General features: G+C 45.7%; 1 protein-coding gene across 6 annotated transcripts in view; it reads right to left on the bottom strand.

Moving 5' to 3' along the window:
* Nucleotides 1-26,116, bottom strand: part of LOC138491615 (ubiquitin carboxyl-terminal hydrolase 48-like) — a 1,427,336-nt gene that overhangs the window by 231,305 nt on the left and 1,169,915 nt on the right. For all 6 annotated transcript variants that reach the window (XM_069618241.1, XM_069618240.1, XM_069618239.1 and 3 more), the window contains one exon: nt 5,559-5,696. In XM_069618241.1, the coding sequence (XP_069474342.1) occupies nt 5,559-5,696 (138 nt within the window). The remainder of the gene's footprint in view (nt 1-5,558; nt 5,697-26,116) is intronic.

The raw sequence follows: 26,116 nt of genomic DNA on the forward strand, positions 1-26,116 counted from the left end.
ATTGGAGGTTTGAACAAAATTGGATAAATACCGGTTAGTGATATGGATTTCAGTACTGACTACTGGTCATTGAAGTCTTTGAGAAAAAATGTATACAATTAAAATTTGTTTAAGGTTATAGTCTTTAAATTGAAAATCTAAAAATATTAATTTTAGATTAACAATAATGTAAATGTATTTTGTTCTTTTGATATTTCAGCCTTGAAAATGCTTGGAAGAGCATGAAACACATGTTGGATGAGAAAAATATTGTTAAGATAATAGATTTATTTTTAATGTTTGTAGAAATAAAATAGTATCATTCGATTCTGACTATTTTTGATTAATTGGTATTTATATTGACTATAGTGCATCTGCAAGAACTAGTTCTGATGATGATGGAATGCTAGATCAGCTAAAGGTCCAGAAACAGTAGTGAATTCAGAATGTCTCTATTCCATTGGTGCAGCATAATGAATGATGGGGTTGAGAAAGTTAGGTAAGAAAAATCAGACAAGAGAATAATGAATGAAAAAGGAAAACATGAAATGGATTGAATGTACTCTAAAAAGGGAAAGAGAAAATTGGGTCAGAATGTATTATTTATTTTATTTTATTTTTTACATTTGTATAGCGCGCAGGCAGCTCAAGGGCATTGCGGCGCTGTTACTTGAAGAAAAACTTAGTTACATTATGCATAAGTTACAGCATTGGGCACATAGGTGTAACACATATTATGCATGGAGGCGTACACAGGTCAGATATACATATGGCGGGTGTACATGAGAAACGGTAGAGAATCAGGCAAACAGGGTGGTTTTCAAGGTTTTGCTGAAGGTGGTCAGAGAAGGCATTCCAGTGAAGAGCCGCAAGGTAGGGGAAGCTGGTACCCCCTGCTCTTGCTTTTTTCACCATGGGTACAGTGAGTAGGTTGGTATAGGGGGTCCTGGTTGGTCTTGAGGACATGGCCGGGTGGATCCTTTGTGCCAGGTAGGCTGGTGCTGCAGAGTGGATGCATTTGTGGGTGAGGGTCAAGGTTTTGAAGATGATCCTCTCTTTTATAGGTAGCCAGTGGGAGGCTTTTCTCGCAGTAGACATATGCTCTCTTTTGGAGATGCCTTGTGCTGCGCGTAAGGCGTTGTTTTGAGTAACTTGCAGTTTCTCAAGGTTTTTTGTGGAGGTCCCTAGGAAGAGAACATTGGAGTAGTCCAGCCGTGATCCAGTGATAGCCCTAGCTATGTTTGTGCAGGTGTCGCTGGAGAGGTAGGGTCTAACTGCATTGAGGAGTTTGGCCTGGTAGGCAGCTGAAGAGGCAATGGTGTTCACTTATCTGGTCATGGAAGTATATATAGTATACAAGAAGAAAGAACTGTATGGTAGAAGAATCACGGATGCAGATTTAGAGGTATTCCATGAAGAAAATCCTCCAGAGGAAAACAGCATTAATAGCGGAGTTAATCTCAATTGTCAGAGCCAATTACAGCATTAGCACTGGTGCAGTGGTAACAGTATTGGATTTCCTGGAATATCACTGGTGGTATTCCAGAAAATACACAGGGTTTTTTTTTTCTCCCTACATTTTCAGGCTCATATTGAGGGTGCAAATTGCACTACAATAGATTTTTTATATACACAAAAGTTGTAAAATCAGACCCTGCTAAGCACTACATAGGAAAGTGATGAAAGGGTGGCCATTAATCCACCCCCTTCCAGCATCCCCAGTGAGAACATTTTCCCTTGTATTGAAAGATATGTACAGCAAAAAAAGGTTTAAAAACTTCTGGGGACTTGTGGCAATCTTTATTTATAGCTATGGGTTTGCAGTAAAAATAGATGGATTTTCAAGGAGAAAGAACACTTGGAATACAGTGATATATACCACTGGCAGTAATCCCCTATTGTAATAATAACGTGGGTGCTAAACAGAAAGTTCTTTTTTCAATACCTGAAATTGTCAGGAACTCGGATTGGAAGATCTGGAAACGCTGGGGGCATTGAATGCCTTACACGTGTTCCAGTCCTCACCCAAGATGGCGGACGATCCTTTATATTCTGGCTCCTCCCACAAACCAACGCTACGGTTCGTGAGGAAACTTCGTCCGTGTATACTTTTTGCCTTCTCCCTTCTTCAGCTATTTTCAGCCTTCCTGGTGTACCTCCCGCGGGCCTTTGTTCCCTGGTGGCTCCCGCATACAATTTGCTTTGTCTATTTCGCCTGTTCTACCTTTGTTTTTTCCTCCTTCGCCTTTCGGGCGGCTCCGCCTTTTGTAACGTCTTACTTTCTTGACTATCTTCTTCCTTAATTTCCATGTCAGCCTACCTCTCATCCTCTCTTACTACCCGGTGCCCTTCCTGTGTTATCTTTTGGTTTCCTTTCAGGGTTCCTGCCTTCTTTGCTTTGTCAATTTCTAACATTTTGTGTGACTACGGCACCTTTAAGTATTACGACAACCCAGCGCCTACAGCTTGTTTCGCTAGTCTCCCGCTCTGTAAGCATCTTGCCTTGCCTTCTATACTTAACTAGTTTTTCTTACATGCCTTATATCCTAATCCTTCTCTTTCTCTGTTCTTCCTTACTGTCTTCCTGTGGCGCTTCCAGTCCTTTTCATCCTTCTGTGCGCTGACGGATATTTTCTCTTTCTAGCCCATTGAGTCTATTTCCCTTTCTTAGCTTCTCATATTTCTACCCTTCCCTGTTTTTGTATTTTTATTATTTGAATTGGAAATTCCATAATTTACAACTCTCCGGACTCCAGACCTGGCACTAGTGGAACTATAGAGTGGGAAACAGACTTTCACTTTTTTGAACTGGAAATAGACTATCTTCTGGTTGAGCAAAGAACAGACTTACACCCATTTGAACCCATCTGGAAACAGGGTTTTTTCCGCCTTTGTGCTTTTTCCCTGAATTAGGGCTGGCCCCCCGGGGTTCCCTGCGGACAGGGTTCCTTCTCTGCCAAGGTGGCCTCCGGAGGGGCCAGACCCTACCTACACGAAAGGAAGGTCCGGACACCCAAGGAAAAGGCTCCCACTAAGCAGAAGGACCGTAGGAAGACAGAGACTGTTCCTAAGGGATCCACCTCTGAAGTTTCAGGTGAGGAGGAGGGGGAGGAAGTTTCAAATCTTGACAGAAATACTTATGTAGCATTACCTCCATGGATCTAATGAGGCCCTTATTCACTGTTATATGTGATAGAATGAAGTCCAAATATAATTAACAAGTGTAAGAGAACAATGTTTTGGAAGTTGATAATGTAAGGTGTTTCTTATGTCTGCATGTTAGGTAAGAATTGGTGTAGCAACACTGTGAGACACTACACAACACTTATCTGCTTGGTATGAGGTAACCCACCTTTTGGTATAGGTACGCAAGTTGGTAGTGTGACTGGGCAGCCAGGCCTATCTCAAGAGGTGTAAATGTGAGCTGTAGCATTGAAATTCGTAAATAAAAGTAACCAAGTAACACTTACACTCAAGGTTTCAGTTACAAATAATTATTTATTTAAATAACATCAAGTTTTAAATAAGCATTTGTTTAAAAGGTAATTCGTGTAACAAGGTAAATATACTTTAAAATCACTTTTCAGAATCAGAAATGTTCATGGATAATCTTTTGAAATGCTTCTCACACAATTCCTACACCCTGAGGTGATTTCATTCACAAGGACAGTAATGGCATTTAAGTATGACATTAGATATACTTTTTAGGTTCTGAGGTTGCAGAAAAAAAGGGTTAAGGAAGGAAAAAGGTTAAACAGGTTCTCAGTAAGGGTGAGGACAACTAAATCTACCAATGAAATAAAGACAAGCCTTTCCAAGCAATAACAGTCTAAAACAAGTTACCACCAGAGGGACAAACAATATCGAAGTCAATGGATCAGAAGAGTTTGCCAGGAGCCACGACAGCCAAAGTCAATTGGAGCACAGTCTATGGAGCTGAGGCACTTCCTAAAAAAATGACTTGCACAAAGTTAGAGAGTTTGTTAGGAATACCACTTGTGGCGTAACAAGCCGTTAAGCCTGTGAGAAATGGGGTTGGGATCAACTCTAAAGGTAAGCCACTACAAGTCTCAACTGGGAAAAGTACAGCTCAAAGACCATGAGGTAAGTACCCCAAGTATAAACAGTAACTCTGGTTTGAAGAAGAGTGGTCAGCTGGATGCTGTCTCGTTGCAGCGGTGCAGACTCTGGGTTCCTGAGCCTCACTCGTGGGGACAAGAGGGAGGACATCTGGAGGGCTCCTGCGGCGGCAGTTTGAAGGTCGTGGGCAGCTACGGGCTCTTTTCAATTCAACAGCACTTTGCGGTTTTTTCGCTTGGCAAACAGCACCACCGCAGATCTCAGATACTGGTTGGGCTTCCTTCACTCCTTGGGTCGGGTCGTCCTGCTTCTGGGGTCCTTAGGAGTCTCCTGGAGCTTCTGGCCAGATTACAGACGTTGCACTCAACTATGGATTTCTCTACCCCTGGCATTCGGTTCTTGCAGCAGCAAAGTAGTACAGCCAGTCGGGGAAGATGGTCCAGTGGAATTCATCTCAGGGTTAGTTGGTCCCACTAACCCAAGGGAAGAAGTCGTCCCTTCCGGAGCATCTCTGTCAAATTGAAAAAGGAGTTTCAGCACATCAGCAAGGCTTCACTGGACAATTCAAAGGTCCAGAAGGATGCAGCAAGCTTCGTTCACGGTTTCTTCGCCGGGTGTTTCTCCCAGTGGTCGACTCTGACTCTAGTCCCAAAACACTTGCCCATTCATGCACATCCTAGGCTGTCAATCACAAACCATGCTGGCTGTCCTAAAGGACAGCCAGCCAATCAGGACTGGTTGCATTCAGGCATTCCTAGAGACAACGGACAGGGGAGTTTCAGGAATCTCCCTCAAATCCTGCCTTTCCAGACATACTGGAGCCAGAGGCGGGTTCAGGACTGAAGTCCAACAAAGGCAAAATTAACAAAGGGCTCAAACCTGGCTCAACACCAGAGTAAAACCCAAGGAAGACCTCAGAAACAGAAAATGGGGAAAGAAAAGGACAGGGGCCATTTTGACAAAATGGTTGCCCATGGGTGCTGTACTACAGCTGAGGGAACCACTGCCACCAGCCATTTAAAGTAGTGAGGGTAACAAAAGGTATACATTACTCACCGTAATCGTATTTCTGATGCTTGTATGAGAAGGGGTTACTAGGTAACCCCCCAGCACTCCCCATAAAATGGGGTGTGCTGGACCTACAAAGAGAAAAGGCAAGTAAAGTCAATTTTGCTTTACTATTCTTGGGAACAGTAGTTTGCACAAGAAAAGGTATTTAAAGCTGATAAGAAATCTAAAGTATTTTTCTGTGACACTGCACTGAAGGTGCTGTGTGTCACCATACACATAGCAGATGCCTATGGAGTTTGTCAGACTCCAAAAAAAAGGAAACACATAATCCAAATCAGGTTTTAACACACGAGAGAGTGAGAAAAAGGGCTCACTCACTCCAGGGTTAAAATTAAAAAGTCCTAAAGTCCAGCAAAAGAGCTGGGGGTCTCTAAGGTGGGAGGAATTTAGCACTAAAATGAACATTTTCTCTTACACTGCACACTTACAATTTCCACCGTTTCCACAATAAGGTCATTAAAGCGATACCATTTTTCACCATCAGGTTTGATGAGAGCTGTGTAGTGTCCACCCCGGAGTCCTCCATAATGTTCACAAATGGCAAACAACTCGTATGTCTTTGTTTCCTAGAGTAAAGGATAAGAAGCATTAAAAAGAATGTAAGCATTAACAGATTCACTAATGGACTGTAGGCAGACATTACCAAAGCAAGTACAATGTCTTCCAAAACACCTAACAAGCACTTTGATATGTTTTTAGTTCTGGCCTGCATTAATGACAATTATGTGTTTCTCGTTCTTCTCTTTCAAACTCTCTGGCCACCTAAAATGGATGGGGGGTCCTTGAATAAATAAAGATATTGCTGTCTTAGTTAACAAAATATCCAATTTGTCAGAACAACAGTCTGCAGTTCTCAGATATTCAAAATTCCAAACAGCACTGTGTGTGTGTGTTTTTTTTCTCCAATATGTTCTCTCTCTCTCTCTGTCTCTCTCTCTCTCTCTCTCTCACTCACTCACAGATACCTATAGTTCTCACTGAGACATACATACATTCCAGCGTACTAAGACAGACCTTGTGATAAAGTCTCCTACCTGAAACTTACTTTTGGATGGTGATGTCACTAAGGGCACCAGGTGCCACCTCAAACCAGAGAATGCTCGGCCCCAGGAAGGTATGGGGAGTACCCCAACGCTAATCCTTGCATGTCACGCTTTTGAAGCAGGGATTCATCACATTGCGACCTTAGAAGCTCTTTATCGTTTATGAAGTCTTGGAGCTGGCATAGTTATTATTCTTGGCTCTCCCCAGGTGGGTAACAAAATCATATATAAACGTACACGTCGGAAGAGCGGGATCCTAACTAAGAAGGGAAACAGTCAACCAGTCACCTCACAAATTCTCTACACTCATACACCTAAGACTAATTTGGAAATCGTCCATGTGAGCAGGGCCAGTGTGTGGCAAGCAGAGTGCAAACCACTCATTGGGAGGGACTACAAAATCGCAAGTCCCACATCAGAACTGGAGGCCACCCCAGGTGCAGGGCAAACAGCTAATTCTTATCTCAGTTGTATAGGGAGACACACTTGAGTTATCTTACAAAAGAAAGGGTGGAATGCTGGGTGATGGCTTTATAAAAAAAAGGCTTTTGCCAGTGGGGGGAGCTGGGAGCGAACATACCACTTGTGCTCTCCTTCCATGGCACCTGGAAACACTTTGTGCTGTATAGGCGCAATTGTTCAGTAAATAAATAAAAATGGAGTGCCTCCTGCAGACGTGATGGCACAGAGCACGTTATTTAAGTATAAAAAAGCACATGTGTGCCGAAGTGTGCAGTGTGCAATGTCCCCAAGGTTTACAGTGGCAATTACTGCCATAGATTAATTGTGGCCATAGCTTTACGAAAGTGAATTATTGACTGTAAATCAATTTAATAAAACTCTGGGCACAACTACCCATGCCACCTATGGTCACTGCCAATCACTTTTATGACTGGCATTGATATACTGTGGCTATAGATTCATGGCAGTGATTTACATTGACCATTACTGGCATACATAGATTGTGGCTGCAGCTTCATGCAAGTGATTTACAGCGACCTTTGTTGTGTCATAGATAGATTGTGACCACAACCTAATGCAAGTGATTTCTAATTACCACTTCTCTCACATATTGTGGCCACAGCTTCATGAAAGTTATGTACATACTGTAAATTACTTTCAGGAAGCATGCATCCACAATCTGTTTATGCCATTAATGGTCACTGTAAATGACTTTCGTGAGTTGTATTGATAGATTGTGGATGCAGCTTCATGCAAGCGGTTTACAGTGACTATTAATGGCATAGATAGATGACAGCTGCAGCGTCTTGAAAATAATTAACCGTGGACATTGCTGACATAGACTGTGGCCACAACCGTATTAAAGTGATTTACAGTGACAATTACTGTCATAGATGGCTTGTGTTGATAGCCTAATGCAAATGATGTACCATGCCCATTACTGGAATAAATACATTGGGCCTCATTACACCCTGGCGGAGTGGGTTTACGCCAGCGGTATTCGCGGCGGACCCTTCCGCCCTACTACGAGTTCCCGTAGCGCCATGGAGCCGTTTTCCGCCTGGTTTTTCCGGGCGGAGAAATCCATGGCGCTACGGGACCTTGATGTTAATTACGCCACCGTATTTTACGGTGGCGTAATTAACGCCTTCCCCACTCCCATTATACCCTATGGGGCAAAAATGGGAATGGGGAAGGGTAAAATGGGGAATGGGGATTTACCGCCCCGCCAAGGTCGGCATGGGGCGGTAAATCCGCCAACCCCCATGGCGCTATTGGCAGCTTTCCGCCGTGCTCCATGGTGCATATTGCACCACGATTTCCGCCAGGGTCGTAATGAGGGCCATTGTGCCCATATTCCAATGCAAGTGATTTACAGTGACGATGACTGGCATAGATACATTGTTGCTGCCATTACTACATTGATAGATTGTGGCTGCAGCTTCATGAAAATGTTGGAAAGCCCTCCTTTGTACTGTTGGCGAATTGGCATTTCCTGAATGTTTTCATGTGTTGTCCCGAGACCCAGATGTATGGCTTGTACCCCAGTTTTATAAAAAATGGTGCTGTAAGATAAACAATTGCAACACATTATTGTAAAAATATTCTCAGGCAGGAATCCCCTTTAAGCTTCCTTCATTATTTTGGGCTCCCCACACCCCACTACGTTCAGCTACTCGTGCTAATTTGGAGAACTATTTAGACACCGAACATTTTCATCAGCTGTGACTGACCATGAACGATCTAGAATCTCAGTGCCCCGTAAGGAGATGCCCAATCCACCACAGCACCAAAATCTGCCTCCTCCACTGGAGTGTGACAAAAGGCAGTAGGAGTTGGGATATGGCACTCATTTTGCGATGGATGAAGAAGAGAGCAGAACGAGCTACAGAAGAGACAGGTGGCCAGAAAAGAAATTCACAAGTGTAGGCCGTGGAATGCCATGGAGGCTTAGGTAAGGAGGAGCTAGAGGGCTGGGTATATGTGCATATATGGGATTTTTAAATTGCGAATTTTGCTGGAAATCAACTGAGCGCTGTACACCTGGGAAACTCCCAGGAGGGTTACAAGTAGGGTATTGGGTTGCAGAGGAGCTGGAATGGGGAGTGGAGAGAGAGAGGTGGCTGGAGTGAAAGGAGAAGCATTCAGAGGAGGGATCAGCATTTGTAAAGATGTACTTTGCAGAATAGGGTCTTCAGGACCTTCCTAAAGTGTAGTGTGGATGAGGCCAGTCTTAACTGTGTTGGAAACCTGTTCTAGAGACATTTTGTATTCCTCTTGCAGATCTTAGTTTACACTCTATCAACGTTGTGGCTTCTGGTGGTGTGCTGCCCTCTGGAGATTGGGAGGTTGTCTGCCAGGCACAATGCTGCTATCGTTCTGACTTCTTTGTAGTTTATGTAGGCCGTTTTGGGCATGATGAATGATTGAAGGTTTAGGAAGTACAACTCTCTGAGGATATGGTGATGTGGTTAAATAATCGTAGTCCTGAAACAAGATGCGCTGTAGCATGCTGGATGGCTTTAAGAGGGATGAAGGTGGCATCTGGGACTCTCGCAACTAGGGCCTTGCCAGCTTCTCCAGGTTTGCGACAAGGACTTTGACATTGGTCAGTTGAGAGATGATCAATGCTTGGGCAACTACTCTGAAACAGGCAGCGATAAAAGGCTTGATTTTGCAGATGAGCGCAAGCCGTTACTGTGCTGCTTCGATCTTCTGGGTGGTGTGGGCTTCGAATAAGAGGTCACAGGTGAAGTAAAGCCCATAGATAAGAGTGCATAGGTGAATACTTTGGGTTTTATGTCATTCAACCAGTTCTGGATTGTGGCACTAAGGTAGGTGGTGTCACAGGTTTCCCCCCTTCGCACCTGTCTCTATTGTTTGCTCGTGATCTTCGAAGATGTTTTCTTTCGCACTGTTCGGGATTTATATAACCCTGTGCGTGGGCCCTCGGGTTCCAGCGTGCAGTTCGTGACTCGGGTCCAGGAAGCGTTCAAATGTCCGGGAAAAAGTCCAGGAAATGGTGAGGTTCACACTCGGAGATACGAATGCGGTGGAATCCAAGATATGCAAGGTGAGGAAAAGGGGAAGGATGAAAGAAGAGGGAACTCAGGGGACCGGGAACCAGGAATCAGAAGTAATCGCTGAACGAGCTCCGGCAACACACATCTGACTACTGCAAGCGGTAGTGTTGAGACGCGCAGAGCCGCGGTGGTGTGTCTGTTTTGTAGAACGTAGAGCGTACAACGCAGAGACTGGCAAACAGCGTTCCGCGTTCAGTGGCCATGTTGGGAGTACTGTTGAGTTCAGTCCCCTATGGGTCAGGCACCACGCAGTCCAGAAGGGACGCGTACGGTGGTTCATGACAGGTGGGCTGTTCCCAAACCAAATAAATAAATAAATGGACTGCTGGAGGAGGGGGCAGTTGTTTTAGGTTTCAGGGACATCTTCCATATTGACTGTTCTGCCCTCTTTACCTCCGATATCTGTCCCCACCGCAGACCTTAGCATTTATTTATTTCATTTCTTTTTAGAGGTTTGCTAGGTATGACCCTTTCACCTGTTGGCTGTGGACTAATAGTGTCCTCTATAAATTGGGCTGCGCATGTTTGCCAGAACTGCTGACTATGAGCCTTTTCACCATCTCGGGACACTGGGACAAGGCCTTTGGACCGAGGACAGTGGATCACACTATCACAGGCCGGACAAAACAAAAGATCATTCATTGAGACCGGAAGCAGTCATCGGGGTGGGTGCACTATGACCTTTGCCTGAGGTGGTGAGAGAAGAAGTTCACTGGGGTAGCCACAATAACCCAGAAGTACTAATATCCTATGTCATTTTCTGTCATGAGGAGTGAAGTAGAGCTAGAGTTTCCATGAATGAATGAACCCTTTGTGTAAGGCGGGAGGCTGGAATAGCGTGCCGGAAGACCTAACCCAAACCGTATTGATAATTTGATGGTTAGGTCGCCTGTTGTTTATATAAGTTATGGGTCTGGACGACAGGGTTGGTTAGCCAGAAGGGAATGAGTAAACATGGGAATACTGTCTGTTTGTCTTGCAAGCAAACTAATAACTTTTGTTTTGACCATCACCAAAAATAAATTGACCGTCTAGTGAGTCTGACAGTTGGCACCGAGATCTGGACCCGTCATGCAATGTGGGTCATTGATATACTTGCGGAGGACCTCCTCTTGAATGAATCACATGCACGACTGAAAGAGCTATGGAGTACGGATTCAAAATTCCAACGGGTAAATGAGAGAAAAAAGCCCATAAGTGATGTCCTCTCTGTAGTCACTCTGAGGAGCCGAGGGTTTAGTTATGATGGTGAAAAAACTATAAGTTACTCACCATCATAGACCATCTTAGTCCTTAGTCCCCTTTCCTCCATACTGCATGGGTGTCCCTTCCAAGGGACGGGAGATGGAACCTTTTTCACCAGAAAAACCTTCTTCCCCTTTAAATTTAGAGCCGCACAGAGGTGCGGCTTGGAAGCATGCGCTGCCCTGACTCCGTCCTCCGGCGCCACACCTCAGTTCCGATAGACGTGTCGACAAAAGATTAACATTGCCTAATGACACCAGTTTTATTAGGGGGAGGATGGTGGGACGTATGGAGGAAAAGGGACGAAGGACTAAGAGTATGTTAGTCACTACAGTGAGTAACTTATGATTACTCTTACGTCCCGTCCCCTTTCCTCCATACTTCATGGGCGATTAAAACTGAATGTAGCCCCAGGGTGGAGAGGAGACCCTCCATAAGCAAATAGGTTCCGGAGAACCGCGGCAGCGAATGCCGCATCAGATCTAGAACCGGTATCTAAACAGTAATGCTTGCAGAAAGCCGAGGGAGTGCCCCAGGTGGTCGCCCTGCTTATGACTTGCCAAGGGACATGGCCCTGGAATGCGATTGCCGTTGCCTTGGCCCTGACTGCGTGGGCGTGCATGTTAGTCGGAAGCGGCTTGTGCTGGCCCTCGGATGCTTCTTTGATGGCCGAGACCATCCAGCGGGATATGGAGGGCCTGATAGCCTGGTCTTGCCGCTCCGAAAGTGACAAATAGGGCGTCTGATTTGCAAAAGTCCTTGGCCCTGTCAAGGTAGAATTTCAGGGCACGCCTGACATCCAGGCAGTGCAAAACTCTCTCTGACTCATCCTTAGGGTTGGCAAAGAAAGTAGGGAGGACTATTTCCTCGTTCAAATGGAAAGCAGATGGCACCTTGGGCAGAAATGCAGGGTGTGTCCCTAGGACTACCTTGTCTTTGGAAAGATAGTATATGGTTCTGAGGCGACCAGCGCCTGGATTTCACTGACTCTGCGAGCAGAGCAGAGGCCGACTAGTAAGGTCGTCTTAATGGTGACCAGCCTGATGTCCACTGATGCCATTGGCTCAAACGGTTTGTGTGCCAGGGCGCCTAAGACTCTTGTTCAGGTCCCAAGTGGGGTGTGGCCCTAGTGATGTGCGGGAAGAGCCTTGCGAGCCCCGTCAAATGTCGCTTGACAATCGGATTGGAAGAGGAGAAAACCCCTTCCTCTGAATTCCTGTAGGCCCCTATGGCAGAGAGCTAAGTGCAGCAGGTATCCACCTGCACGCCAGAGTGGGCGAGATGCGCCGAGAAGGAGAGCATGTCGTCCAAAGTGTATGCCAGGGGGTCGATTTCCTTGTAATCTGCCCAGGGGCAGAATATGGTCCAATTTACTTTTATACTGAGCCCTGGTAGCCTTGCTCCTTGCACCCTGTATGATTTCCAGATTAGCATGGGGGAGGCTGAGATGCTTTGCATTACCTGCTCAGGAACCAGGCTGTGAGGGCTAGTTTCTGTTGTGCGTGGTGGATAACCCTGCCCCCCTGCTGCGCCAGAAGATGTGCTGGGCCCGTTGGAAGATGAATCGGAGGCACCCTGAGAGGCTGAGCAGCTCCAAGAAGCATGGCCTGGCCGGCCACCATGTAGCCATCAGGATGATGTTGAGCTGGCGAGATTCCTTGATCTTGCTAATTACTCTGTGAATCAGGGGAGTGGGCAGAAAGGCGCACGCTGTCATGCCATTCCACTGAATCCGAAAGGCATCGCCCAGGGAGCTGGGATCCTGTCCCTGCCAGGAGGCGAACTGAGGGCACTTCTTGTTGTGCCAGATGGCAAAGCAATCCACCTTGGGGAGACCCCATCTGTTGAAGATCTCCTGAATAACAAGGTCATTTAGCTGCCGCTCGTAGTTGTCCACTCCCAACCTGCTGAGCCTGTCCGCCTCCAGGTTGAGATTCCCCCGGAAGGTGGACTGCCGTGAGGTAGATGTCGTTCCAGGGACCATTCCCGCATTTTGATTGTCAGTCTGCACAGTGGAGGGGAGCTGGTGCCTCCCTCCTTGTTTACATAGTACATGCTGGTCGAGTTGTCTGTCTGGAGGAGGACAACCTTGCCCCTGAGAAGTGGAAGGAATGCTCTGAGCGCAAGCCACATGGTGTTCAGCTCCAACCAATTGATGTGGTACTCCTGCTCTGTCGAGTCCAGGTGCCGTGGACCAAGAGATCGTCCAGGGTGGCTCCCCATCCCTCAAGCGAGGAGTCGTGGTGATGGTGACCTGCAGGGTGGGAGCCCGCAAGGGCTTCCCTGTCCGTAGGGTGTAGTCCCTGGACCACCATGTGAGGTCCGGGTGGAAAGATGGAGGAATTTTGATCATCTCTGATTGAGAGCCCTGCTCCAGTTCCATGAGGCCACGAAGTGCAGCTGAATCCTCCTCATCCTCAGTCTCGTGTGTGGAAGGGCTAATAGGACTGCCGCCAGGAGACCCAGGAGATGCTGGTACCACCAGGCAGAGGTCGCTTCTCTGCTGAGGAAGTGAGTAGTAGCCCTCTTCATGGCCGTGATCTTGTCCTCCAAGGGGAACACCTTATCAGAGCATGTGTCCCAGATGAGGCCCAAGAAGGTCAGAGTCTGCCCTGGGCTGCAGCTGCGAATACTTGAGATTGAGCGAAAAGCCCAGATTGTGCAGTGTGTTCATAAGAGCATGGGAAGAGTGGTGAACCGCTTCCGGAGATGTAGCCCTGACGAGCCATTCGTCGAGGTATGGGTAGATGTGGAGGCCCTGTGCTCTGAGGAGGGCAGCTACCATATTCATGAGTCTGGTAAAGACCCTGGGGCCGTATTGAGGCCAAAAGGAAGGACATTATATTGGAAATGGTAGCCCATAATCCTGAGCAGGAGGAAAGAATGATGGGGCTGCCAAATCGGGACGTGTAGGTACACGTCCTACATATCCAGGGAGCTTATCCAGTCTCCCCTGCACAATGTATCCGCTATAAAGGCTGGCGTAACCATCCTGAATTTTTGTAGAGGTAAGGAGAGGTTGAGGGTGGAAAAATCCAGCACAACTCTCAGGCTTGCCTGGTTATTTTTCTGAATGGCGAAAATCCTGGAGTAGAAGCACAAGCCTCGCTGGGAAGCTGGGACTTCCTCCACTGCCTGGCACTCTACGAGTGAGGGGACCGCCGCCAGAAGAGTTGCTGTCCCAACTTGACGGAGTGGAGGGGAGGAGAGGCTGGGATGGGTAGGCGGTACCCATGGATACTACGGAGAGGATCCAAGGGTCCGCAAAATTCTGATGCCAGAAATGTGCGTGAAGAGCAAGCCTGCCCCCCACCGGAGACACGTGGACCAAGAGGGGTGTGTCATGGCTTCTTACCCTATAAGGCTATTGCGGAGGAGGGGGACTGGAAAAAGCCCTTACCCACCCCCCTTTTTGTTGCTTGCGCCGATGTTGAGTTGACGAGCAGTCAGGCTGCCTGGACCTCCGTTCTTGGAAGCTGCGGAACCCTCCATATGTACGACCCTTGTCAGAGCACTGCTGTGACTGGGTGTACGATTTGGGCGTCGTCTTTGTCAGGATGGACAAAGACTTGGCCTTTTGTGAGCTGTTATTATTTTTGTCCAGCTCCTCGTCCGTGATGGAGTAGAAGAGGCCCCTCCCCCTCGAAGAGTAGATCTAGTATGCATTCCTGGACGTCTGGGTTGAATTTAGTAGCCAGTAGCCAGGCTGTTCTTCTCATGTCCGTGCCGATGCAGAAGTATCGATGTGGGCCACGTTGGAATCCATAATGTCTTGCGCCACCATCTTGGCCTCTGCCAGTTCCGCCTTGAAACATGGTTGGTTCTGTGTAGGAAGCTCTGGAAAAAATCAGTAATTTCCCCCCACAACCTCTGGCTAGCGGCCGCCAGTATGGCATCAGCATTTGCTTTATGAAGATGTAAGGATGCATTGGAATACAGTTTCTTCCTGTGCGCCTCCAAAATCTTCTCCTCCTTGGCAAGCAGCGCCGCAGAGCAGGAGGCTGAGGACGACTGAGGCTTGGAATATAGTGATGCTGCGGCGATCAACAAGGAGTGTGGCTCAGGATGGTCCAATAGCAAGAGTGTATCCCCCCTCCATCTACCTGTACTTGGCGTCCAGGCGTTGATTGCCCGGCTGGACAGAGTGGGGTTTGAGCCAACTCTTCTTGGCCAGGGCGACTACATCAGTCTGCACTGGAATTCCCGTTTTGGCAGAAGGGCGTTGCGTGAAGACTTCTGCAAAGACCCCCTGCACTGGTTGCTCGACCCTGGGGTGAGGCAGGCCAAGGTATTCAGCCAGCCCTGCAAGACGTTCATGGAAGGCTTTGGCTGACAATGGCGTGTCAGGGTCCTCTTCCTCGTCCGTGTCCACCTGGGGGTCCGGAAGATCCTGCACCGGAGGAGGAGTAGCGGGAGCCGGAGACTGGGGTACTGGGACCGGAGCCGGAAGCTGTGGTGGGGGCTGGTACTGAAATGCCTGAAGAGGTTGTGGGGCCGGAGCACGTGGCAAAGGCTGTGCCGGGGTGCCGGATGCGCCGGCAGAGGAGCCTGAGGTGCTGGAAGCATTGGCGGGAGGACCTCCCTGATGGCATCCCTGGGAATTACACCCATCTGGGGGGACTTCATGAGTCCCAGGAACCTCTCATAGAACCTGTCCTCAAAGGCTGGAGGGGTTGTAGGGGATATAGACGGAATAGCGGAGTAGTGGTTGCTGGAGGCGCTGCATACCCTGCCCATATGGACGTAGCTGGAAACTGCCCTACGCAAATGAAGGATAGGATAGGCTGTAGGCCACGTACCTGGTTGAAACCAGTCCCACCTTGTCACTCGTTCTTCGCTGAGTTCCCGATCCTGGTGCAGCGTCAGATGGGTGAAGTCTGGCACAGCGGCCATCTTGTCGAGTTGCCCTCCAAGTGCCTGCGTCGTGTTGCTCGGCTCGCTGGGCCCAACCGCCTCCAGGACTCTGGAGTGTGGATCATGAGGCATGCCCTGCTCCTCAGGCCGTGGCCTGGTAGGCGGAAGGACCCTCGGCCCGGGAGCCGGTAGAGCTGCATTTAGGCACCCCCTCTGACATATTGCCGGTACTAGGGCATGGACCCTCGGACATATTGCCGGTACAAGGGCTTAGCCCCTCAGATGAAGACCCAGTACAAGAACCTTCCGGTCCCTCAACACTGTCGCTGGGAGGATATGAGGATCCCTCGACCCATAGGCCGGTAGCCAGGGAGGCCTCGGTGCATGTGCTGGTAGTAGAACCTGGGCAGTCCCTCCCATGTGGGCGAGTCCTTGGGAAGGAGTCTCCCTTGCAGGGTGTGATGGAGAACAAAGGCCTTACCTAGGGCCAGGATCGATGTTTGACGAAGTCCTTCAGGTCCTCTGGAGGCAATTTATGGAAAAGCTCCCTCCTCCTGGCTAGCCTGTTCATCAGAGACCTAGATGACAGGGAGTTGCACGCAGTACAAGCTTGCCAACCGTGGTCTGGGCCAAGGCAACGAAGGCAGAGGGTGTGGGGGTCTAAAGTTGGGAAGAGCCCGTCGCAGGATGGACACCTGCTGAACCCCGTGGAAGTATACATGCGCCGGGCAGGAGCGTGACGCCTGAGGACCGAGTACCTGTATGACAAAAACGACAGAAGTATCTGCGTGTGGAATTACATAGCCGAAGCAAACCTAGGAGCGCTGGGGAATTCGGCCCGTTCCCGTCGACGCGGAAAGGGGACTGAGGTGTGGCACCGGAGGGCGGCGTCAGGGCAGCACAGGCTCCCAGGCCGCACCCTCGCACGCCTCTAGATTTAAAGGGGAAGAAGGTTTATCTGGTGAAAAAGGTTCCCTCTCCCGTCCCTTGGAAGGGACGCCCATGCAGTATGAAGGAAAGGGGAAGGAAGTTAAGAGTAAAGGGCAGGATTGGTGATTTGGGTTGCGTATTATGTTGTATTCCATTTATTTCATTTCTATGCTGAGATAGGGTATACTATAGGGAGTCGTAATTTAGATAGGCTGGTCTGGTAAGAGCTGGAAGGCTCTCTTGATATATTGTGGTTCTGAATGTATTGTGCTTTCGTTCTGGTCTAGTCAGGGGCCTGGAAGGGCATGTTTTTGTTTTTATTTACAGGTACATATGTAGGGAATAAAAGGTGGCAAAGCGAGATAAAGGGAACAAGGGAAAATGGTAGCCCACACTATAAACAGGGAATGAAAAGTGAGTGTGGAGGGTGTGCCGTATAGCCCTTTTCAGGAGCACTCTATGGAGTCTCTGTAAAACCTACTCCCTTCCAATTGCCACAAAGGAATGGTGTCAAAGAGTGCATGGCATAGGGCTGGCTGATGCAGGGAAATTGTTAATAACATGAGGGACAGAAATGGGCAAAAGAACAGCAAAGCAGTTGGAAACCACTCCCAGGGGCACCCCTGCTCACTTTCTGAACACCAAATGTAACAGTGCTAAGTGAGAGTCCCTCAAACTGTGACACATTCTAAAATAACAGGTACACTCAGTTTGCACCAGTTTGGCCGAACTTTTTTACCTATAGTTTATGTATTCTATTAATCTTATTTATTTTCTGTATCCCTACAGTCCCCCAGCTCTTGACACTTGATGTCTGCACTTACCCTGCACTTGCCACCAGCTGGCTTCACTTTTTTACCTATTGTTTATTTTATTCTATTTATTTTTACTGTTGATCCTATGTATTGCACTGCCCCTCCCTTTTCCCCCCACACTTTCCCTTTCGCCCTCCCCTGCACTTGCGCAATCTCAATGTCACCTAGCCTAGTAAGATTGTTGTCTTTATCTTCCCTCTGTTCCCCCTTACTTGCCTCGTCATCCCTTGAAACACTTGTGTACGGGCACGTTATAAATGCCATATCATATCATATCATGTATCATATCAGAGGGGACCTTCAGACTGGGTAAACTACAGGCATTGAGATGTGCGTTGGATAAGCAAAAAGGAAAGGTAAGCCATAGGCAGTGGAGGGTGTGTGCTATGTCTTTCAAAAGAGACGACATCTAAGCAGGAATATATCCAAGATAAGACAAGAATGACAGACTTAGAAGACACATTACATTCCTGTGGAAAAAGGGGGTTGGCAGGGTTGCCTATGCTGCTGTGACCCCACATGGTAGACAAAAAGACAGAAATAGGACGGGACCACCAAAGCAATGAGACTAGTGAGGATATCATAGATTATTTTCTAGTGTACACACTGTACCACCGGTGAGACAACCAGTCGGGAAGGGTGAAGTAGTGCCAGGTGCAGCACAAACACCCATGGCACCACTTCAAATTCAAGTGCAACCTGCACATTAGTGCTACAGGTTTTTTTGGCCCCACAAATGCCCAATGTGCCTCTCTATTACACTCCATGAATTACAAGGGGAGATGCACAATACACGGAGATGCTACGATCCTCCAGGCACATCTCAGCAAGATGCTGGGAGGTCTGCCAGAGGAGGGGGAGAAGCAGTCCTGTCTGCTTATTTTTCATGTCCCACAGATAGCAGATTTACAAAGCCTAGCTAAAGAGTTTCGTAGCATTAGGGAGGAAGAGCAATGCTTCATTTCAGAGTTTCTCACTGTCATACAGTGCTACAATCTGGCTTAGGCTAACGCAAATCTGCTCATAAGAGACGTGATGCAGCTGAAGGTGAAACAGCAGCTCATGTAGCATGCTAATTGGTTGATGATGGATCCTGGTACAGGACACACCCTTGGGCAGGCTAGAGGTAGACCAGTTTTACCAATTCCAGCCATCGTCCCCTGAAAGACTGACTGGGCAAAGATAGGGAACTGTAAGCAAAATTAAATGGAATCATCAGCAGACTATTTAGACAGACTCAAGATAGTGTTTACTCAGTATTCAGGGATCACTAAACCTTATGAGACTGCTTGGGATTCCATGGCCAATTCATTCATATTAGGTCTGCTACCCAAGGTCCAAGAACAGTTGAAAACGGTGTGCATTGAATGGCAAAATAGGCCCTTATTGGAGCTAGTGGCGGTTGCAAATAATTGTGCTGTGTGTGAAGAACGGCGGAAAGAGGCTATAGAGAAGAGATTGATGACCTTGTAACTACAACGCCTACAGGGATAGGTGCAGAATTCTGGGCAAAGGGGGCAAGGGGATTGGGGAGAATTTAGATGCACTGGAAGAGCAAAAAAAAGGGGCACCACATCTTGGGCAAGCTGAACAACAAGGACAGCAAGGATATCGTGGACGGTAAGGATATCAGGGGCAGCAAGATCAACAAGACAGCTTGGGCCGGCCCTCTTCTCTAAAGCAAATGTGAAGACTTCCCCCACCTTTCCAAACCCCATTTCACCTACCTATATTCCTGTGACCCCTTTGAGATCCCAAATTGACCAAGACCCGTTCTTACCAAAATCGCGAGAAGAAGTGACTTTTGTGCAAGAAGATCAGGAATGTCCATATGTACAGTGTAACGAAGAAGGAAAATCTACATCAAGCTTGGTGGACACGGGTGCTAATAAATCAGCTTTTAAGGGCAGCCAGTTTTCCTGACGCACCCTTGTCCATGTGTACAGTGAGACCATAGGACTATCTAAGGTCCCAGACAATACACAACGTCCCGTAACTGATACACATGCCTTGCTTCTTAGTCCCTCAGCTCCAGTTCATCTGTTAGGTAGGTATATATTGTGTACAACTGATGCACTATTTATTGTACCCCAGGAACAGTGTTTTTAAATGTTCCCCATAATAACACCAAGGTAGCTCTAGCAACTCTCCAGACTACCCCATAGGAAGAGTGATCAGAAGAGGGAGAGTGGCCGAGAGATCTTCAACCACTGAGTGATCCTATACGAGCTTCTTAGTGGATAATGCATGATAATGAAGCGAGGTATATTCATTCTGCCGAACCTGGAAGGATCATGGTTGACCCATCTAAGAAACTACATAATATTTTTTCTTTTTTATGGCTGGTTTATTACAAACCTTTCTTAGTTCCAAAAATCACTTTACGTTCAATCAGTTTCCAACTAATAATGCATTACATAATCCAATTCTCCAATCCATTATAATAACAAAATGAAATAAAATAACAACTGTGTTCCTATTGCAAATTAAAAATGTCTTCCAAGAATGTTATAACTGCAGAAATCATGTAAGGCTTTTCACCTATAAAAAACATAGTACACCATTCTTCAGCCGACAGTGATTTCATCTTAACCACAAATTCATCTAGATACCGAGTTCTCAACAAAGTCGGGCCACTATCGCCTACTACCAGATGCTTTACTCTCTCAATCATTCCAGCCTTTAAACAAAACCTGCAATCGGTATCACATTGATTTATTTGCCTTTGCACACTTAGTACTTCCTTAGTCAGAAGTAGATTCAAGCGTAAACTCATAAATTGCTCACGATAGTGGGGACAGGGGAACTTGGTTAGATACTTTGGTAGCATGTTAACAGATCTCCCTTCGTTAATAAGATTTAATCATAGTCTGTATACAGTTCTTTTTTCTTGTGGGTCTATCCAATTCTGGCGCATCAGTTTGTCTTTCACCACTCCAGGATCTGTTATTAAGACATCAATTGAAGTTTGTAAACTGCTTAAGGAATCCATACATTTAAACTTCCAATTTGCAAAGGGCCACTCCCAATTTCCATTATTTGAGTTCCTGAATATATCAAAAGGAGTAAGAAAATCCGTCATAACACACTTTCGGGCAATGACTTCCAAAGAATAGCGGAATAGGATGATGGCAGCCCTAGTTTGTATCTGATAGACACACAAGGGAGGCTCCTTGGAAGACGCAAGAACTTTCTTCAAAAAGGCACCCTCAAAACATCACAAATCTGTCAGAGAAGGTTAAATGCGGCTTCTACTCTGTACTTTAGAATCGGATAACCTTTTGTCTCTAAAAAAGTAATAACCGGAATGATAATGACTTGACCATATCTTATATGTATTAGTAAGCCTTGTGCTGCCAATCTTTTAACCTTGGATCTCAAGGACAAGACTCATGGGTGTTTGTTTATACTAATGGTTCAAACAGACCCCTAGATAAACTATTGAGTCTACATATTCTAATCTCTCCAGACCCACACACCATTTAAACAGGCATTTTTGTTTATCTTTTAAAGAACTCAAGGCCATTATCCTGTACTTTTTGCATTGATTCTTAGGTCATTTTCCTTCATGTACACTTGGATTTGGTTCAACCTACACTGTAAGCCTATGGGTGTTTGGTCAATAATGACCAAATCATCTGCATTGAGCATCCAGTGAACACCTCTTCTATTTATTTTAGGTGGAAACGCATTTACATCCCTGGCTAAGACACAGATCAGACAAGTACAGATTAAATAAAGCTGGGGCCTGGCGGGCTTGAACCCACGCATGATAAGCTCCTGTCTCAACACTGGCTTAGGCTGAGGTACCAGGCCCTGACTGACCTATTCCCTAATGGGAAGTTCATTACCCCTCAGACCTGGCGCCCTGGCCACACGTGATCAGCACTGGAGATGCTGCAGTATTACACGCTACAGGGAAACTTGGCCGTGAGATAACAGATGACCTATGGAAGAGAATGTGCCTCCACACTCGCAAGGTGTCACTCAACTTCAGGTATCGATGTATGCAATATAAACTGCTGAACAGAGTATACTACACCCCATACAAACTGACCAGGCTCAACAGTAGTCTGGTACACACTTGCCCCAGATGCCACGCCGAGAGTGACAACACCATAGAGCCCACTCTTCTCAATTTTGGTCCTAACTTGGGTTTATACAAAAAAATGTGGTAACTGATGCATGTTCAAGCAACTATCTTTAGAACATTTACCTTGTTTTTGATTATTTTTTTTTAAACTGTCAACTATGCACTTTCAATAGACAAAGAATAAGTCCAAGCAGATGGGAGTTCTGATTACAGAACAGAATTATTCAAATTGTGGTTTTTGCACAAGCACAAATGGTTGTTTGTATGAATGGGGATGAAAGCGGATGTGTGAAATGATGTATGAGATGTGATCACTGGTTGGTGTGATATGTGTTTTTCTAGATTTGGTTTTTGATAGATGAGAAGTCAAATGTGTTTCATGTGATTTTTTTGTAAATGTTTTTCTACAATGTTATTTGACTGATGAATAAAATAAATGAATTCTAACATATACACTGCCTTTTGTCTAGAATATATACCCTTTAAGTAGGGTTGTTTCATGGAAGGGATTGTGTGGCGTTTTTATGCATGAATCGTACTGTTAATTATTGGAGGGTTTGCACGCATCTACGGATAATTGCAGTTTTGTATAGATCACATGCATATGTTCTGGTCCTGCACCGCACTAAACAAATACTGGGGAGAAATCCTCAGAGCCCTCTCTGAGCTCGTTGAAGGCAATGTTGACCCTGATCCTATAGGTGTGCTATTTGGAATATGGAGGGGGGAGGGGAGCATGAGAATGGTCAAGTTTCTGAACATTGGCAGTATGGTAGCCAAGAAGTGTTTCCTGTAGTGCTGGAAACGACCCTCCCCACCCACCTTTACTATGTGGCTGAAGGCAAACACCTGGACACAGACTTGTGAAGAGGAATTTATCAATTCTCTTCCTGTGCACACACGTCCCAGGAATATATGGTCCACCTTTTGTAGCTATCTAAACAAACAGGATGATGATAAGTCAGACCCACCCTTGTAGCAAGATGGGCTGGCTTGAACTGAACCTGTCATATGCTTGAACTGTATTCTGTATGTTTATCGCATGTACTTACCAACATTGTACATTGAATTGTGTGTTTCGGATAGATTATGCCTGGTGCGCTATGTGTAACTGCTATTTTTTCGTCTGCCAATGAAAAATAAAGGTTTAAATAAAATAAAAAATAAAAATAAAATAAAGCTGGGGCCAGGCGACACCCCTGCTTCAATCCCCTAAATGTACTGATCTTTTTTGAAAAAAGTCCTTGCATGGATATTCTAACCTGCATTGAGGTGGATGAATTGCACTCAGCAAGTCTTTAGGGCAATGCCAGCTTTCCAAGTTATACCACAACCTTTCTCTGTTGACGCTATCAAAGGCTTGATCTAGGTCAACTAGATTGATTTTAGTGCCACCCTTGATAGCTTTATGTTTTAGCAAGTTCAACAGGAAAAGGTTTAAGTTTGTTCCCACGCCTTTTAAGAAACCTGATTGTCTTGGGTCTAATTGGCCAGCCATAGTCCCATCTGGTCAGATGGCGTTGAATCAATGTGGCAAAAAGCTTATCAAAATGTCCAAGAGGGCGATAGGGCGGTAGTTTTTGGGATCCTTTCTATTGCCCTTCTTGAATATGGGTACATCCAGGACAGTTCTTCACGAAATCGGCACATTTCTAGCCCTCATTATCTGTTCAAACAACAAGTATGTGAAGCCAGCCCATGATCCAGGGGCTTCCTTCAACATTATGTTAGTAAGACCATCTGAGCTCAGTTTCATAATTAGGCTTTCAATGTCATCCTTGTCGAATGTAAAGAAGCATTCTTCCAAGGAAATAGGGTCTTCTTCCTTCATTATGGTTTCATTCAGGGCTATTGGGTGAACAGGGCTGTGAAATGGTCGATCCACCAATCTTCAGAAACAGCATTTGCTGAAACAGTTGTTTGTGGAGCACTTGTGTTGTTAAACGCTTCACGTAGATTGCGTGTGTTTACAAACAATGTTTAGCACTTGCTCACCATCTTGTTGTAATCTTTGGGATCGCAATGAGGTCAGCCAATTTTTATACTGTTGTTTCTTGCCCTTATAGGGGTCTCGCTCTGACCCTTTGGAAGATTTCTTAATTTTATAAACTCACCTCGCCATCCACTAGGTTACCCTTAAAGTTGGCTTCAATATAGGGCACATCCAAAGACTTGATTCTCAGTGTATTCCTACCATGCGAGAGGTCTGTGGTGTTCCCCACTCTCAGATTCAGGGGTCCAAATCCACCCTGCCAGGTCATTTTTAACAGACTGTGGTCGCTATGTTACATTGGAACCACCACAAATGATTTAACCAAATCACTCAAATTGCATGAAACAAAGTAGTAATCAAGATGAGCAGACTGGTCTCCCTGTGCCCAAGTCATACTTTTCGGGATGTCCCCCCTAGTCTGGCCATTTAACATATAGAATTCCATTTCCTTCATTTCTTGCATCCACAACACCACCCTTAAAGCTCTTAGTAGTTGGTTTCCCCACCTTAGCCATCCATTTTATATTCAAATATTCACAAATCATAATATGAGGATCCTTCCATCGAATGTATGACTCATCTAGTAGATTCATCACACAATTGAGAAAAATGTCATTCTCAATCATTACGGAATTGCAGGCGAGATAAAAGATTATAACTAGTTTCGTTCCACTGAATCCTCCCCACTCACTTTCCACGACCAACATGTTTACAAAAGGGCTGGGATTCTTAGTTTCTACCAACAAGAGCCCCTCCTGTTTTTCACCAATATCATCAGACCTGAATAAGATCTTCCTAAGGATCCCTTTTTTGCTAGATTCAAGTATACAGAGGAACCATCACATATTGGACAGGAGCGTAGAAAGTCTCTTCGACACACGAGATATGATAGGACTCCAGTCTTAGCTCTTCTTCGTTGGACAAATGTAGAAAGCCTGGAGTGTTTCAGCAGCCAATAAGCACATCTTTTCGATCCTATTCAACCTGGTATCTGTTACTAGTTGGCGTACCCGGCGTTGCCCTTGTCCTGATCGAGTAGTGTCTCATATGTCCTGGAGGATTTTGCTCTTGTCGTCATGTCAGCAGGTCTTGCTTCAGTTGGCTGTGGTATCTCATTTGCCCTGGAGAAAGTAGCTCTTGTCCTCAGGTCGGCAAGTCGTGCTGCTGCTTGCTGTTGTGTTTCAGAAGCTCTTGATATTGATTTTCGCTTTGCATCAGATGGAGCTTTTTCAAGTGATGTTTGTTTTTTGTTCTGCATTTTTCAGTCATTTAATTGCTTCAGCACATTTGAGAAAATGTCTAAGACATATTGATTGATTGTGCTCTCTTCTCGTGAATGAGCTTAAGTAACTTTGCCATTTCCCATATTTGGAGTGGCGTGATAACAAAAAATGTAAAATCTTTTTTTTGTATTCCCTTTACAAAAGCTTTAATAAACAGTTTTGAACTGTATACAGTAGTAATACATTTTAAAGGAATAATCAACATATAGAACATTTTGCTTCAGAAAAATTTCAAAATGTTGCCTCCTTCTAGTACCTACTGTAGTGAATCGGGGTGAGCATCAGCAAATGAGGTTGTCTAAGGAGTACATTTTTTGCATCCGAACATAGACTACAATCTTGCCCCAGACAAATGTGAAATCCATGGAAAATTTGGTAGCAGTGGGTTCAACAGTGTGGATTTGTACAGCCGGACAAACACACACACACACACATACAACATTTGTTTTGCATATAACATTTTTGCATACAAACAGACTACAATCTCGCCCCAGAAAAAAGAGGAATCCGTGCAAAATTTGGTAGACGTGGGTTCAACAGTGTGGATTTGTATAGCCGGACAAACATACACACATACATACATACATTCAGCTTTATATATAAAGATTCGAATCTACTAGCGCACTAGCGATCCATGACCGATCTTGGTTTTCATTCGGAGCTGACAATTGTCTTCGGTATCTTAGTGACTGTCCTGGCTTTCTCCTTTGTGCATTGAAATTTCACTTGCATGGGTCTAAACTTTCCTTAAGGCACTGTTAAAAGGCTTTTTTCTAAATATTTAGTCATTGGGCCCCTTCCAGCATCTTTATTATCACCCAATAGGACCTTTCCCACTTATGTTTTTTTTAACCAACTTTATTTTCATTTTTGTTCTTTTTAAACGTAAGACAACAGTTAGCCTTCGGTTACAGCAGTATTACAACCATTATCATCCATACAAACAAATTATTTAACCTACTTGAACTTTGACATCGAGACCATTATTGTCTTCTAACTTTCCCCCCCGAGTACTCCCACCCTCTCCCACCCTTCCCACCCCCTTCCCTTAGAGTTATCTGAACCAAACTGAACCAATGTTATAACCATAACAAAGCAGTTTCCTGAGCTCATCCCTCCTCCCTGTCTTCAGCTGTCTTTATCTAATATGAATGTTTCTTAGAGTCCTGGGTTTAAAGAATTGAG

This window comes from Ambystoma mexicanum, chromosome 10 (assembly GCF_040938575.1).
Source record: "Ambystoma mexicanum isolate Mex_15411 chromosome 10, UKY_AmexF1_1, whole genome shotgun sequence".
Taxonomy (NCBI): Eukaryota; Metazoa; Chordata; class Amphibia; order Caudata; family Ambystomatidae; genus Ambystoma; species Ambystoma mexicanum.